The sequence below is a fragment of the Nannospalax galili genome, unplaced genomic scaffold, assembly GCF_000622305.1.
Source record: "Nannospalax galili isolate Female #2095 unplaced genomic scaffold, S.galili_v1.0 scaffold334, whole genome shotgun sequence".
Lineage (NCBI taxonomy): Eukaryota > Metazoa > Chordata > Mammalia > Rodentia > Spalacidae > Nannospalax > Nannospalax galili.
The window spans coordinates 3,352,904-3,369,549 of NW_008336888.1; the positions used below are offsets into that span (position 1 = coordinate 3,352,904).

Genomic DNA, 16,646 nt, shown 5'->3' on the forward strand with positions numbered 1-16,646 from the left:
GTTACCTGTCCTCTTGTTCAGGGAGCCATGGAGACCCCCATCAGATGGACTTGAACCAGTGTCCAGTCTACAAAGAAGAGGGTCAACACAAAGACATTTCCTCCATGCTTCCAAGTGAAGCCAGCCATGGTCGAGTAGGACCTTTGACTTATCTTCACGTAGATGGAACTGGGAAAAGAAAGGAGCCAGAGGCACCTCCCAAGCCCATGTGACCCCAGAGGCACAGATCCTCAAATGACCTTAAGAGTAAAAATAAATTGATTTGGGCCAACTGTATGGTCTTAAACACCCAAAACGAAAGTATAACCAAAGATGAAAGTGATCAGTATATTTCTTTGAGAGTTCAAGGGCTTATACTTCTCAGGCTTAAGTCCATATAAAATGTTATTTAGACAATTATTTCTCATTGATGATTTTGTTTCTAAGCAGAAAGTGCTGCTCAGATGTCAGACTTCAATCTTGGTCTGCAATACTGTAGTGCCCACCTGTAGCTAAGGGAGACAACCAGCTATTCTAAAATGATAGCTAAATTTGTTTTCTCCCCCTATCTTGAAGCCTTTGAGAGGGATGACACTGATTCTAGCCATTCCAACAGCTATCAAAGTGCCTGAAAGCAAATCCTGAATCCATCACTCTGGAGTCCAGCCTTGGCAGTCAAAAGAAACATGAGGAGGAATCCAATAGAGGGATGCTTTTGGAAGCTCTCGTCAAGAAATTCCAATGGACTCTGATATGAACGTTTGAAATTTGCCCTGTTCTGACTTATTTCTAGAACTTGTGATGCTAATTACTCTTCCCTTTTCACATCTCCTATTCACCAGTCAAGGACCTTCTCTTTCCCCTAGAGATAAGAGTTATGCAATTTGGGAGTCTTTTAGATAGACCCACTGAAGGGGTATCCAAATTGCCCCACCCTGCATCCCTGTTCAGCATGGAAGAAGCCAAAGCTGCCTGTGTCCCGATTCCCTGTTTGCAAGCTGGGTACCCTCTTCAGAGGATGGTGTGATAAGAACAGGAGGTAGGAATTGGCTAAGCAGTTAGTGTAAAAAGGACCCAAAGAAAAATAGCCAGTTTCTTGGCTAAAGGTCAAAATGTCCTTGGGCCTCTTAGCAGCATACTCCGTTACAAAGGCCAAAAATGTCAAAAGTATTTGAGAGCTATTATCTAATCCTTAAAAGATTTTAGGGTTACCTCTTCAGGGTACCAAGAAGCCTGGAGGAGGGGGAGGGGGAGAGGGGAGGGGGAGGAGGAGGAGAAGAAGAAGAAAGAGTACATGAAGTTATCAGAAAAAAGCGATGGGGAGATATGGGAAGAGCTGGGGGGGTGGGCATGGATTTGATCAAAACACCTTATATGCATGTATGAAATTCTCGATAAATTATTTTTAAAAAAGATCAAGAGGGTAGACAGCTTTAGGAGACAGGTGAATTATGCAACTATTTTGAACTCCAGCAGTTATTGAAATAACCATACAATTACCATTAGCTATGTTTTCTAACTATATGTAGTTCAGAAAAGATATTTACAATGCTAACCACTAAATTTAAGCATCTCTTTGAGGTTATTACTTTATAAGCATTAAACTAATAACCTAGACAAAGAAAAAGTTAAATAATTACTAGAATATAAAAATTAAAGGTATGGGGCTAGAGATATGGCCCAGCAGTCTTGTCAAGAGCATGTGCTGTTCTTCCAAAGGATCCAAGTTTGATTCCCAGCACCCAGTGATTCCCAGACTTTGTAATGCACAGGTGACAACTGTGCGTTAACTCCAGCTCCAGGGGCTCCAATGTCTCTGGTCTCCAAGGGCATCTGCACTCACATGCATGCACACACAATTGAAAACAACCTTATTTTAAAAATCTTTAAAAATTTTAGAGTATACCCATAAATTGTTATTTAAATGGCTCAAAGAACATAAAATCTGCATTAAAAATTTTATACAGAAGCATATACAGGATAAAAAAACTGGCTTTTAAACCCAATACAATATTTAGTACATCAAAAAGAAATACTAATCCTATCTGCTTAAGCAGCATACTCAAAATTATAAACTCATTTAAAACATCATGAACTTATTTTGAGATGGAGGGTCATTCTATTGCATAGCTTTGTAGTATGAATGTTGTGGTAACAATGCTGTCACATGTCAAAAGGTTGGACATACACTTGCCTAAACCAAAATCCCTGATTCAACCTAGTGTGATGCTATTAGTTTTAGCTATAAAGAAACTTTTGGTTATATAAAAGATACCAGTTTGTCAAATCAAACTGATAGTATCTTTGCAAAATTTGTTAATTATGTCAGTAAGGCTTTCCAGGGTAGAATCACTGAAATAAACATAAACTCTACCATGGTGACTATTTTGAGGAAGTCCGATAAACATTTAGATAACTAATTTGTAATGTTCAGTTAAAAAAAATAGCAAAAGCCATTTCCATCTTCTGTCTTTATTTAATGATGGGCCAAACAAGTTCAACTCTCCAGTAAATGACTGTGGTCTGTTCTCCCACTTAGGAGCCAGAGTGTTTTAGCACCATGGGCATAAGCATTGCTACTACTTTCACTTTAAAGATGAGGCAAGTAGACTGCTCAGGGTCATACAAATAGTAAGAGGAGAATCTGGAATTTAAATCTAGCCAGTCTGGTTCTGGAGTGTAGTCTCTTACCCTATGTCTGCGAGCCCTATAACCAATAAAAACCTACCCCTACTCAGAGGAGTATGATTTCCAAGGGAAATACCCAATAGCTACCACTGATACTTTAGAAAAAGGTCCTCTCTAAACTGCTTCTAGACTCTGTCTATAAATTATTACTAATATCTTTGCATTCTACCCAAATCTTTAGGAGAGGAAATGAAAACAAGCCAGTAAGCAAAGAATGAAAACCCATGCATATTATAAAGTATTAAATCCATATAGTCAGACCTTCTCTCTAGCAACAAAGAGTATATGGTAATCTCAACATATTACTGGTAGAAAGTATATTACTTTCTTTACAAATTTCTGTATTTTCCAAGTTTGTCTCTGTTGTAACCATTGGGAAAAATTCTTTTCTAAGGATTAAACTTCCAACGAACAAAGAAAATTCTGTTAATATGAAACACTGATTTTGGGGGAGAGGTTGTTTTTTAACCTTTGAGATTTATGAGATGTTTACAAAGACCCCTAAGTAATTTTTAAGTTCTTACCCAAAGATACCTTAACATTCTTTATGTCCTCCTAACTACGGTATGATTTGTATGTCCTTATTCCTAGATTAGATATATACCTGTGAATTTAAAAAAATTTTTCACAAATATTTAAATGAAAAGGATTCTAATAATAAATACTGTTCTAAATATTTAATTTTGTGACATAAAAATAATTATGTATTTATGAGGCCATCTCTGGCTATTACATAAACAGTCATGACATTTCCTTTTGTTGTTGTTGACAATAAAATTTTCCAATCTCAGAACCACTTTCTTCCACTTTCTGTATTTATCTCACAGAAATATGCCAAGAATGAGTGCTCCTGGGACAGAGAAGCACTTTTTAACAGTGCTTTTAACACTTTTAAACACTTTTTAACAGTGACAGGAAAATAGGTAACAATGGTAATTGAATACTTTTAAAGTTAAAACCATCAGGCATTCTATATGTATCAAATACCTTATTTTCTGAAAATCAGACATGGGCTAGGGGATGGCACAGTGGGTAAAGCATTCGTTGTGCAAGGATGATGGGTCTGCATTTCAATACCCAGAACCCTGGTAAAGCCAGACATGGCAGTGCACATCTGTAATCCCAGTGCTCCAATGGTGAGGCAGGCAGAGGAGACAGAACTCTTGGGAACTCACTGACCAGCAGGCCTGATATATATAGCAGAAAAAAAACAAGAGACCCATTTTCATAAAAGGAGAAGGGGAGGACCAACACTTGAGGTTGTCCTCCGACCTCCACACATGTGCCTTCATTTACACACAAACACAGCACATACATACATAGTACACGTGCATAAGTAAGTAAATAAATAACCAGACAGACATCAATACCTGCTGCTCCAGACTCTTGGCTGTAACTGATGGATGAAGAACGTATAGTCCTTAATCGTAAACTCTGGGCTCTCTCCTGTCGAGCAGCATCACAGGTCTGGTTTGGATGCCAGATCTGTTTACAGTGGTAGCAAAACTCTGTTCCACAGCCTTCTCGCCCACAAGTTAATTTTGGACAGCTGGCACATCCAAATGCTATCACAGCATAGCTTGAAGAATAAGAAAAATGATTTTAAATGAGAAACAAAACAGAGCTACTCAGTAGACAAAAAGTAGTATCCAACTAAAATGTTACTTTGAAAAAACAATTTCCATATGTTTAACAGAGTCATAAACCCTAACACAATCTCACATGAAAATAAGAGGAAAAATGACACAAATACCTTAAAAAATATTCCAAAAGCTGAGTTCTTTCAAATTTTAAATTAAATTTTTTTAAAACTACATTTATTCATTTTGTGTACACACATGTACCATGGCATGCATGTTGGGGTCAGAGGACAACTTTTGGAGGTTGGTTCTCTTCCTCCACTATGTTGGTCTTGAGGATGGAACTCAGGTTGTCAGGCTTAGTGGCAAGGGCCTTTACCCACTGAGGCATCTTGCCAGCCCTCAAGTTAACCTCTTAAACAGGACACAACACTGTCTTTAGCCTAATCTTACCTTAAACACACACACACACACACACACACACACACACACACACACACACATATTGTACATACATAGAACAATCTAGGAGGCAATGCACCAAAGATCTTTCATGGTAGTTTGCCTGGCATTGAGCTTGTAATTTATTTCTTTATATAGCTCTGATTTCCTACAATTTTTTTTTTTGTCACTTTTTAAAGTCAGAAAAGTTAAAAGAAAGTGGATGGTGCAGGGGCTGTGGCTTGGTGGTACAGCACTTGCCTAGCATGCATACAGACTTGGTTCTCACTGCTTACACCAAAAAAGAAAAAGAATGAAAACAATTAACTAAAGATGTAATGCATACAAATCAGCTATACCTTTTAATTAATGGCATATTATAACAATTAATTTTGTGACATCTTATAAGCATAAATTTTCACATTTTTGTTTCTAATCTGCATGATAAAACAGTTGTTGGGGCCAAACTCCTAGCAAAAAGTACACAAATTAGAATCCTTCAATTAAGGATTGGGGGGCGGGGCTGGAGAGATGTCTCAGTAGTTAAGAGCACTCACTGTTCTTGCAGAGGACCTGGGTTCGATTCCCAGCACTCACATAATGGCTAACAACTGTCTGTAACTCCAGTTCCAGGGGATCCAACGCCCTCTTCTGAACTCCATGGGCACTGCATGACATTGGTGCCCTTACACACATGTAGGCAATATACTCATACACAAAAAAAAAATAAATATAAAATACTTAAAAGATAATTAAAAAGATGTTTTGTGCTGAAGAGATGGTTCAGAGAATGTTTCAACAGTATATGATTGTTTTAAAAGCCAATATGAAGCCAGGAGAGGTGGCACACACCTTTAATCCCAGTACTCGGGAGGCAGAGGCAGGCAGAGCTCAAGGCCAGCCTGGTCTACATAGTGAGTTCCAGGACAGCTGGGGCTACAGGGAGACCCTGTCTCAAAAAGACCAAAAAAAAAAAAAACCCAAAAACCAAAATCCAAAAACCAATATGGGATGCCGGGCACGGTGGCACATACCTTTCTTTAATCCCAGCACTTGGGAGGCAGAAGCAGGCAGAGTTCCAGGCCAGGTGGGGTTACAGGGAGCCCTTGCCTCAAAAAGACCAAAAAAAAAAAAAAAAAAAAAAACCAAACCAAAAACCTTAAAGGTAGAAAACGATCAACAATTCAAACACAAACTTGGGCATTGTGGTGCATTTTAGAGGCAGAGGCACATGCAGAGTTAGAGGCCAGCCTGACTACACATAATGCATTCCAAGTCAGCCAGTGCTACAGAGTTAGACCCAGTCTCAAAAAAAAAAAGGACATAATTTAATTTAAAATAGGCTGGGTGTACTGGTGTCAAATAAAAGACTAAGAAGAGTATTTGTGAGTAGCCCTTAAGTAAATATTTTTGACACTTTAAATTTAAAAAAAAAAAAAAGATTTTTTTTATTTTTTGACTTAAAACCTGAGTACTTGGGCATTTCTCCCAAAGAAATGAAATTTTCTTTATATGAGTTTTCATAGCAGGTGTCTTCCTAACAGCCCCTAACTGAGCCCAGATGTTCATCAATATCTAGCTACATCATAAAACATTACTCAACAATAAAAAGAAATGAATGACAGAGGAAACAAGTTGAAGGTATCTGGGAAATTACTCTGAGCTTAAAAAGCCAATCTTGCTAGAGACACCTTTAGTCCCAGAACTCAGGAAGCAGAAGGCAGATCTCTGTGAGATCAAGGGCCAGCCTGGTTTATATGAGTTCCAGGCCAGCTGGCGCTATAGGACTGGTTGACCAGGCTCCAATGGATGGTACCCAGAGTGAAGGCCATTTGAAGACATAAATCTGACTCTATAAGCATACACACATACACATATATGTATATATACATATATACATACACAATATACATATACACACATATATAATAGAGTACATGAAACTGGATGGAGGGTAGTAAGGAGTGCAGATAGCAGAGGGGATCTAAATATGATCAAAATATATTACATGAAATTCACAAAAGTTTAATTAAAAAAGTCAGTCACAAACTTGGGTGGAATGGAGAGGTGGGGATAGACCTGAGAGATGGGATGGGAATGGGGTTGAATATGAGCAAAATACACTGCATGAAACTCTCAATAAAAAAATTTTAAATCTCAGAAAGTTACAAATTATATGCTTCTATATGCATCATACTTTGAAATGACAAAGGTTTAGAAAGGAGGGAAAGAAATGCTATAGAGGAGTGACATGTGGGATTACTGTCTTGAAAGCTTTTTTTTCTTTTTTTTTAATTTTGAGAGATGATCTTGCTAAGTTGCTGGCTTTGAATTTGCTATTAGCTAGGCACACCTTGAACTTGGGATCTTCCTGTCTTAGCCTCCTCAGTAGCTGGGATTACAGACATGAGTGGCCACAACAGTCAACATGAAGGACTGTGACAGCCTTCCTGTAATGGTGAGTACACAAATCTACATGTGATAAAATTCAAAATAGCTAAACACATCCCCGCACAAATTAGTAAGTACAGGGAAAAGACAAAATCTGAGTAAAATATTAGACTGTGTCTATGCCAATATCCTTACATAAGTGATAATTGCTGTTCTCTATGTAAGATGGTAACACAGGCAACCTGTGAAGAAAACACAGGGTCTCTTATAAATGCATGTGCATATACAATTATATGAACAAAACTGTCAAAATCTCTAGTGTTTTTAGCTCTTTGAAAGCAGCAATAAATAATCTTATCTGAAATTAAGGGGGGTTTGTAAATACCAAACATTTTTCCCCCTGAAATTTAGGGGAGTTTTCAGTGCTCTTCTTATTACTGGCAACAAAATTAAAATAATAATTGTAACTAAGATTGTATCAAGTTTCAAGACAATCTATAAAGTTATACAAGATTTTAAGAGGCAAGAAGTTCCCCTCTTTTTTGACCTGCTGCTCCCTTAAACATCCCACTCTTTAAACTTTGCATCTTAAAATTATTTTACTTCTGACCGAATTGATGTTCAAACATCATGAAATCACTATTTAAACCAACTGGATGATACACACACACACACACAGACACACGTGTGTAGATAGTTCTACAGCTATGTAAGATGGTAACAGGCAACCTGAGAAGAACACACAGGATCTCTTATTTCTTACAAATGCATGTGCACATACAATTATATGAATGATACTGTCAAAATCTCTAGAGCTTCTAGTTCTCTTTGAAAACAGCAACAAATCTTATCTGTGTATTATTAAACCAACAGGGTAATTTATAAAGTTTGATTTCCCTGGGTTTTAAGATAGCTAATTCATTGTAGTCCCAAGAGACCCTACATATTATTTTCAATTAGTTATGAATTTAAAGTCTCTATGTAAAACAGTAATTTCAATGACAAGGAAATTACATTCAATCCGACAGTTCTCTGTCCTGCCTTTTACTGAAGCAATAAAGGAGACTAGAAGAGGAAGGGGAGATGGGCGAATTCAGGGGACAATGCCAAGACTAGCTAGCTGTTTTGCTTTTTTTTAATTGGTCATAATTTACAAAGCTAGAAGAGAGGTTTAGGCTAGCCAGTACAGATTCTACTTTTGCCAATTATTATGTAATTTTAGTATAAGCTACAGGATTTCCCTACATCTAAGTTTTCTTATATATAAAACAGGGTTGTTTTATATTCGTATTCACATCACTAAACTTAAGTTTTCAGAACTGGTAATTTTTAACTCCTGCTTTGGGCTATGTGTCATTTGAGAACAAATCTTATTAGGAAATTTTCACATGTGGACAAGAAGAATTAAAAACAATATCAACTCTGACCTTTCAATTTCCTGACAAGGAAACTTCCAAAATCTGGTTACAATATACATAAAAACATTAAGGGGGATAATGAGAAAACTGAAGACATAAAACATTTTCTCAGCAATCAATCTTCAAAATAACTTCAGATAACTTTCATATGGCTTTCCAGCTACAGACGTAAACTTATTGAAAGTGACTTATAACAAGAGTTTTGAAATGCATTCAAACTTTTATGTATTTTAATGATTATATTTTATATGTATGAGTGTTCTGCCTACACTACTGTGTGAGCAATACCCATGGAGGCCAGAAGAGGGTGTCAGATTCCCCCTGGAACTGGAGTTAGTTTAGGGTTGGCTGTTAGGATGCGGAGTGGGTGCTGGGACCTGAATCTAGGTCCTCTACAAGAGCAGCTGGTGCTCTTAACCACTAAGCCATCTCTCCAGCAGTCAAACTATGTTATTGTAAATGCAGTATGCTGCCTATAAAACAGATTACTATGAAATTCTGCCCTCAATTATAGATTCCGCAATAAGCAAAAATTAGTGAAATTAAAATGAAAACCTGTATAGAATTTTAAAAATATATTATCTAGAACAAACTATTAGTAACAGCTGGCAATGCTGGGAAATGGTAATTCTCGCTTTTTTTTTTTTTTTGTGGCTTTTGTTTTTCCAGACAGAGTCTTACTTGATAACCCAGATTGGGCTCCAACTTGTGGCCTCACTCACTCTTGTTAAATCATAACGATCAGAGTTGGCCTAAGCCTCTTCTCAGGAGGGTTTTTAGAAATATTGTCCTTAATGGTTGATGGGGGAAAGAGAACCATTTTCTTCAGTGGTGTAGCCAATGGTAGGTACCCATGCTCCTGTAAACACTCTAATGAAATTCACTGGGTCACAGAAAAGCAAGACATGAAAGCAGAAGAGGACTAGCTAGCCAGCTGAGAAACAGATTAAGGGAATGGTAAGGGGATAAGGGGGGTGTATGTGACAGAATACATGGGGCCAGCGAGATGGCTTAGGGGATGACTCAGTGGGCCAAAGGCACTTGCCACTAAACCTGATGAGCTGAGTTCCATCCCCAGGATCCACCCACAAGGTGGTAGGAAAGAATCAAATCAACTCCTGAAAACTGTTCTATGATCATCACATACACACACACAAATAAATACAAGATAAACTCTAAAAAATACATTATGTACATGTATGGAAATGTCATAATGAAAGATTATTATGTATAACTTATGCTAATAGAAACTTTCAAAAAAAGATTTTTTTAAGGAGACACTGTCCTTTAAGCAAACTTAATGTGTTCTCATCCTCAGAAAAAAGGAAAGAACAGCCTGTTTAGGTAAAATTAGTGTCAGAAACAAGAAATGTCCACACTGATAAACACCAAATGCAAAAGGAAAAATTCGTTAATGTCACACTTGCCCTTTTCTGGGTGAAAAGAAAACTTTTCAAATATGTCACACAATATAAGAAGCTAAATGCTCCACATATAACAATGGTCCCAGGGCTATTGCTAAACATACCAATGACTGCCAAATATTCAGATACTTAACATTTCTTATGCCAGATATAATAAATGGAATTTTTATGCAAAAAAAAAAAAAGTTCCCAGGCTGGGCATGATGGTACATGCCTTTAATCCCAGCATTTGGGAGGCAGAGGCACTAAATAAAGAGACCCTGTCTTTTTTTTTTTTTTTTTTTTTTAAGTCCCTCTGTGGAGTCCAAAAGTAGTGTTTTGAAACAGGGCTTCCCTATATAGCTCAGGGAGGCCTAGAACTTGGGGTCCTCCTGCCTTAGCCTCCTAGGTTCTAAGATTATAGGCTTCCCAGGTTTTTTTTTGCTTTTTTAAATATGCAGTTATTACTTTATTTTATTTATTTTTCTTTCCGAAGGGTTTAATAAGCCAAGGCAGCAGAGATTTTTGTCTTTTTGGTTGTTTTGTTTTCGAAAGGTCTCTTGCAGCCCAGATTGACCTTGAACTTCTGTTGTTATTCCCTCCATCTCCCAAGCACTGGGATTCAAGGTGTGTACCTGACTTGAGATTTTTCTTTTGTTTATTAAATTTCCAGTACCTGCCACATTAGTATTGTAATTATTTGAATGACTGAAAAAGATCAGGGTTTGTGTATGCAGCTCAGTAGTAGAATACTTGCCAGGCATGCACAAGGCCTTTGGTTTGGTCCCCACTGCTTCAAAAATTAAAACTTAGTAAATGCAGATGTATAATAAATAAGAGCTATGATAAGTCAATGTGTTAAGAATTCTGCAGGTAATAGTATTTAAAATTAATTTCACAGGGCTATAGCTCAGTGACACAGTTCTTGCCTGGTATGAACAGAGCCCTGTGCTTGATCCTCAATAGCACATAAATTTTTTAAAAAAAAGAAAAGTCAATTGCTCTCAATCCTTACAATAACATCATAAGATAGAGATTTAAATTCAGGTTTATGCATGTTCATGGTAAATGATACTTTAACTTTTATTCTGGGTTCATATGGCATTCTATATTTTCAAAAGTATGCACACAAATTTTATGTTAATTGGTGAAAATTTATGTACACCACTAACACTATGCCTGTAACATCATCAGCTTTACATAAAATATGCTCTCAACCTCTAGAGAGCCAGCATAATCAAAACATAAAAATAAAGGGAATTAATCTAACAAGTTTTCTCTGTCCTTTTTGGTTAAGATTACTGAAAATCAACACCAAAAATTAGGGTATGGCCAGATTAATGAAGGACAATTTTCTACTATATTTATGTAGCAACCATAAGTTTGTTTGGATATTTTTCATAACAGAATTTATTGAAAATACTGAGAATGTTGAGCCATTTTACTTTTAACAATGAAGTCTTTTTTTTAGAGCAACAAAGTTGCTCAATTCTTTTTCTTTTAAATTTATTATTTTTATTTTTTATGTGTATGCGTGTATTGCCTGCATGTAGGTAAGTGCACCCATGTCGTGCAACGCTCATGGAGGTCAGAAGCGGCTGTCAGATCCCTGGAACTGGAATTACGGACAATTGTTAGCTGCCATGTGAGTGCTGGGATTCGAACCCGGGTCTTCTGCAAGAACAACCAGTGTTCTTAACTGCTGAGCCATCTCTCCAGCCCCAACAATGAAGCCTTAATGAGAAGAAAATGTTCAAAAATGGCCCACTGAAAAGGAAACTCATATTAATTCATACCCTAAACTGAGATACTTAAGATAATGCACCAGCACAATAAGCATGGACTGAAACTATCTTAGGTAAATCAGAACCTATAGTCAATTTTTTATCACAGGCTTTAGAAGTTTCTTGACTGCTCTGCCCCTTAAGGTTCATATCATTTCTTCTTAAAAGGTAGGCAAACTGTATGTATTTACTCATTCTAGTATTAATGAACATCTGCTTCCTTTCTGGTTTGTTTGCTATTATGAATTCTTTTTTTTCCCCCACAAACTGTGGGAGACGTCTGTCTTTATTAATAAATATTATGAAGATACATTGAAAGTTGTAAACTGCTTTCAGCAATGGTTAGATATTAACTGAATTATTTTTTTCCCCCTTAGTAAAAGCAGATATTTTAACATATATTATGGAACAAGCTCTACTGAATTATTTACATGTATTAATTCATTATACAATCACTCTGAAAGATAATAGCAGGCTAGACATAGGACTTGTAGAATCTACAATTCTGTAAAGATTTTGTTGGAAAAGAGAAGTTGGTCCTAAAATATTGGTTCACATATCTTGAGAATACTTTTCTGATAAGAGCCTCTCTTTTTTTTTTTCCTCCCTCCCTCCCTCCCTTCCTTCCTTTTCATGTACTATTTTTTTTTAAATGGGGCTTTTGGCTACTCTAACAGTCCCCACTCTGAAGAGGTAACCCTAAAATCTTTTAAGGATTAGATAAAAGCTCCCAAATACTTTCACAATTTTTGGCCTTTGGAACAGAGTATGTTGCTAAGAGGCCCAAGGACATTGTGAGTTTTAGCCAAGAAACTGGCTAGTTTTCTTTGGGGTCTTTTTGCCCCAGGATGCAGGCTGCTCTGGCTTCTTCGATGCTGAACAGGGACGCAGGGTGGGGCAACTGGAGCACCCCTTCAGTGGGTCTATCCAAAAGACTCCCAAATTGCCTGTTATCACCACGTGGAGGCGGGATCTGGGTGCTCTCAGGCTGTCCCCTTTGTTCTCAGCCCCTATGCAAGAGGGAGGCCAGAACCCGGCACTCTGTGGTGGTATGCTGAGAGCACAGCCACTACACCAGTGGAAGTCAGAACCCACCCTCTCAGGCTGTCTCTATTATGAATATTCTTGAATATATCTTCTGGAATACAAGTTTCTTTAAGGTATTTATTTTAAATATGTTTTTTTTTCAAGGTTTATTTTTACTTTATGTGCATAAGTGTTTTTCCTACATGTATGTATGTGTACCATGTGTGTACCAGTGCCAGAAGGGGCCAGAATAGAGTCAGATCTCGTGGAACTGAAGTTGTGGGCACAATGCAGGTGCTGGGAGAGAATCCAGGTCCTCTGTAAGAGCAGCTAGAATGCTAAACTGCTGAGCTCTTTAAAGTATTTAACTGGAGTGAGCATCTCTCTAGCGTAAAATGTATATTCAATTTTAATACAATCAATTTTAATGTGGCAAGTGAATTATCCATCTATATTTTCTTTTAGTTTAATATTTTTCATTTATATAATTTACCTCTATCATGTGTTCTGATTGTGTTTAATGTGTTAAATGTGGTGACAAAATAATATACAGATATTTATCAACCAAAAATTTGTGGGCCCTTAGATTTACTGTCTCAATTTCTACTGGTCAAAGGTTCTCACACGCCTCCTTTTTCTTTGTTCTATCATTTTCTTTTTCTCTATTTGGATGGTTGGCTTTTTTTTGAGACAGTCTCACTATGTAGCCCTGACCAGGCTGGCCTCAAATTCACAGAGATATACCTGCCTCAGTCTCCTGTGTGCTGGGATTAAAGGAGTATACCACCACACCTGGCTTTTCAGGTTTTTTTTTAAAGCTGTTAAAAGCTGGAAATCATGAAATATCTTCTCTCCGTTGATTCCATGAAAGACATTTAGAAAAATCATAATCTTCCTCCACAGAGGAATAACAGGCACAATTTCTCATTGTTTAAATTTTTTTTAATTTTTATGTGTATGTAGGTAAGTGCACCCGTGTCGTGCAGTGCCCATGGAGGTCAGAAGAGGCTGCCGGATTCCCCAGGACTGGAATTACGGACAGTTGTCAGCTGCCATATGGATGTTGTGATTCAAACCCAACATCTGCAAGAATAGTCAGTGTTCTTAACTGCTGAACCATCTCTCCAGCCCCTGTTTAAATTTAGATAGAAATGATTCACAAAGCTTCTCTTAAGCTAAAATTTACTGTCCAACTTGAAATCTAATTTCAGGAGAATGATTTGCACACTTGTACTAGTGAAAATGTTGTGTGCAAGACATCCACAGGATCAAGATAGACACGTCATATGTTTTTTTTTTTTTAAAGGCAGTCTCTCACTTAAGTTATTTGAAGCACTGTTCACTATTTCTATTTTATTCCACAGCATATAATTCTTTGTGGGTCCTGGAGTTTCTTTTTTTATTATATCTGAAAGCACAGCCAAAACTAGCCCCATTAATTTCTTTCTACAAACATTTATTTATTTACTCATTTTTGAGGCAGGGTCTTTTTTAGCCCTGGCTGGCCTTGAAGTCACTACTAGTTAAGGATGACCTTGAACTTCTGATTCTCTTGCCCCTACTTCCCAAGTGCACACACCAACATTATCGATAGCATATACGACACACAAAACTACTAAAAAGGATAGTAAAAGTCATAAACAGTGCTAGGGGGGACGTGCATGTCAATCATCCTCTACTTTTAGTTTTTAGGGAAAGGTCTCTCAGTGAACCTGAAGCTCAGGAACTTGGCTAAACTGGCTGGCCAATGAGTTTCAAGAGATTCACTATTTCCGCCTGGCCCAGAAGTGAGGTTACAGGTATGTGCATCTTTTACATCTTCTCTTGATCCAGACTCAGGACCGCATGTTTGCACAGCAGGCATTTTGCCACTGAGCCATGTCCCCAGGCAAGCATTTACTATTTTTTTATAGATATTATTTTGTTTTTATTTTATGTGTTTTGCCTTCATGTGTCTAAGTGTATCATGTGTGTGTAATGTCTGAGGAGGCTAGAAGAGGGCATCAGATCCCTGAAACTGGAGTTAAGGACAGTAGTTAGTCACTGCGTGGGTGCTAGGAACTGAACCTGGGTCCTTTGGAAGAGCAGTGAGTGCTCTTAACTACTAAGCCATTTCTTCAGTTCCATTTCTACTATTCTTAAAGGGCAGACAACTGTTTTTTCCTAGTTCTGACAACTGAACATAATAAATATACTACCTGTAAGTTGTTGTTAACATAAATAATCAAATATATAAGCAACATTCTTTTATTTTAAATGTTGGGAAATGATATTTGTAATTCAGAACTGGAGGAAAATGAAGAATTATTTAACTGCTATAATGCAGTAAATCTTGAAACCTGAAAATATTTACATGTATGAACATGAATCTATCTTTCTGTGGCATAAAATGTCTTTATAGCAACAATAACAACAAAAAACCTCAAAACAAATGACACTGAGTTATTCCAAAAAAACCTGCTCACAGATGGAAAATTTCAATCGTGTTCTTTACCATCATACTGTTTTTCTCACAAAATGCAAGTAAAAATTTAATGAAAATATGGTATAAAAAATATTAGGATTTCTAACATTTAACACCAAATACAGAATATACCAGTATATGTAAGTTATTAATTTATCCCCAGAGAAAAGCAAATTTTAAAAAGTCAAACTATTATGTCCTTACCCACAGTCTGGAGCCGGACACCACCTGCAATCAGGATCTGCAACAAGCCACCTTCTAAGCATAAATTCTTCATATTTTTCCATTAAGATATCATCACTTAATATCAAGCGAATGTCATGGGGATTAAACCGTTCAGTACATTCTGGACAACTGATATTAACTCTACTTTCAGAGATTTCTATCCTCAGGTACTGTCGTAAGCAATCCACACAAGACCTATGATGGCATGTCATTATATCGGGAAATCTGTCTTTAGAATGCCGCAAAAGGCACAAAGGGCATTCTATGGAGTCTCCAATCTGTTTGCTGATGGAAGCCAACCCATTGTCAGAAGAGGTATTTGTAGAGAAAATGGAGTTCTTATCAGTACACATTTCAGAATGTATGCTTTCGATGCTTGCAATTCCATCCACCCCGCCATTTAGCTCCCTTGATTTACGCTTGTTATCCTTTTTCCTCCGGAATAGAGAGCCTATTGAAATTCTTCTCTTCTTGGGTGCTTTTTTAACTGAAGGCAAGCTCACAGATGAAGCAGAAGACTGAAGATCTCTATCTGAACCCATTTGCCGATGTAAACTCATGTCTAAAATGCTCATTAGAATTGAGTCAGGGTCAGTGTTCATACACAGCCCTTCATTATACCTAAAAATATAAAACTTTCTTGTTCTTGCATTCAGATTAAGTCATGATGTAAGAAAATCCTATTGGCTCCTTCAGAGAATCTTGAAAAAGCTCAATTTACAGTAGACTGTTGTCGTAGATATCCTTAAAAAAAAAAAAAATCATTTAATTGTATTTTTCTCTTTTTAGTAATTTATAAATTCTCTATGAAACTTTAAACAAGAAATATTCTATACCATTAGTTAAAAAAATAGAGCTGATAGTCTACAGCAAAATATGCAATGAATGCTCAACCAGCAACAAGGGCATTATTTAATTTTAAAAGATTTTCTATATTTGAGCTAAGACAACCATTATTAAAGTTTTAGATAAATCTTGATGATTATCACTGACTTGAATGATTCCTCACTGCCTTTAAATTTGTTTTTAATTAGCAATAAAATGTACATACAAACACAAAAGGATAAGAATAGCTTATATAATACCGAAGAAAAATGCCTTGGGTAGAGGGTCTCTTACACTGTCAACAATGACTTTCTATAAAATTACAGTAATTATGGCAATGTGCTATGTCATTAGGATAGTGACAGACCAATGGAACAGAATACAGTCTTTTGTTGCTTGTTTTTTTGAGACAAGGTCTTACT

General features: G+C 36.9%; 1 protein-coding gene across 1 annotated transcript in view; it reads right to left on the reverse strand.

Moving 5' to 3' along the window:
• Rnf19a (ring finger protein 19A, RBR E3 ubiquitin protein ligase) overlaps positions 1 to 16,646 on the reverse strand; it is a 47,880-nt gene that overhangs the window by 13,900 nt on the left and 17,334 nt on the right. The window contains exons 2-3 of the mRNA XM_008831556.2: positions 15,379 to 16,143; positions 4,038 to 4,246 (exon numbers count right to left, since the gene is read on the reverse strand). Of these exons, the coding sequence (XP_008829778.1) occupies positions 4,038 to 4,246; positions 15,379 to 16,001 (832 nt within the window). The 5' untranslated portion in view covers positions 16,002 to 16,143. The remainder of the gene's footprint in view (positions 1 to 4,037; positions 4,247 to 15,378; positions 16,144 to 16,646) is intronic.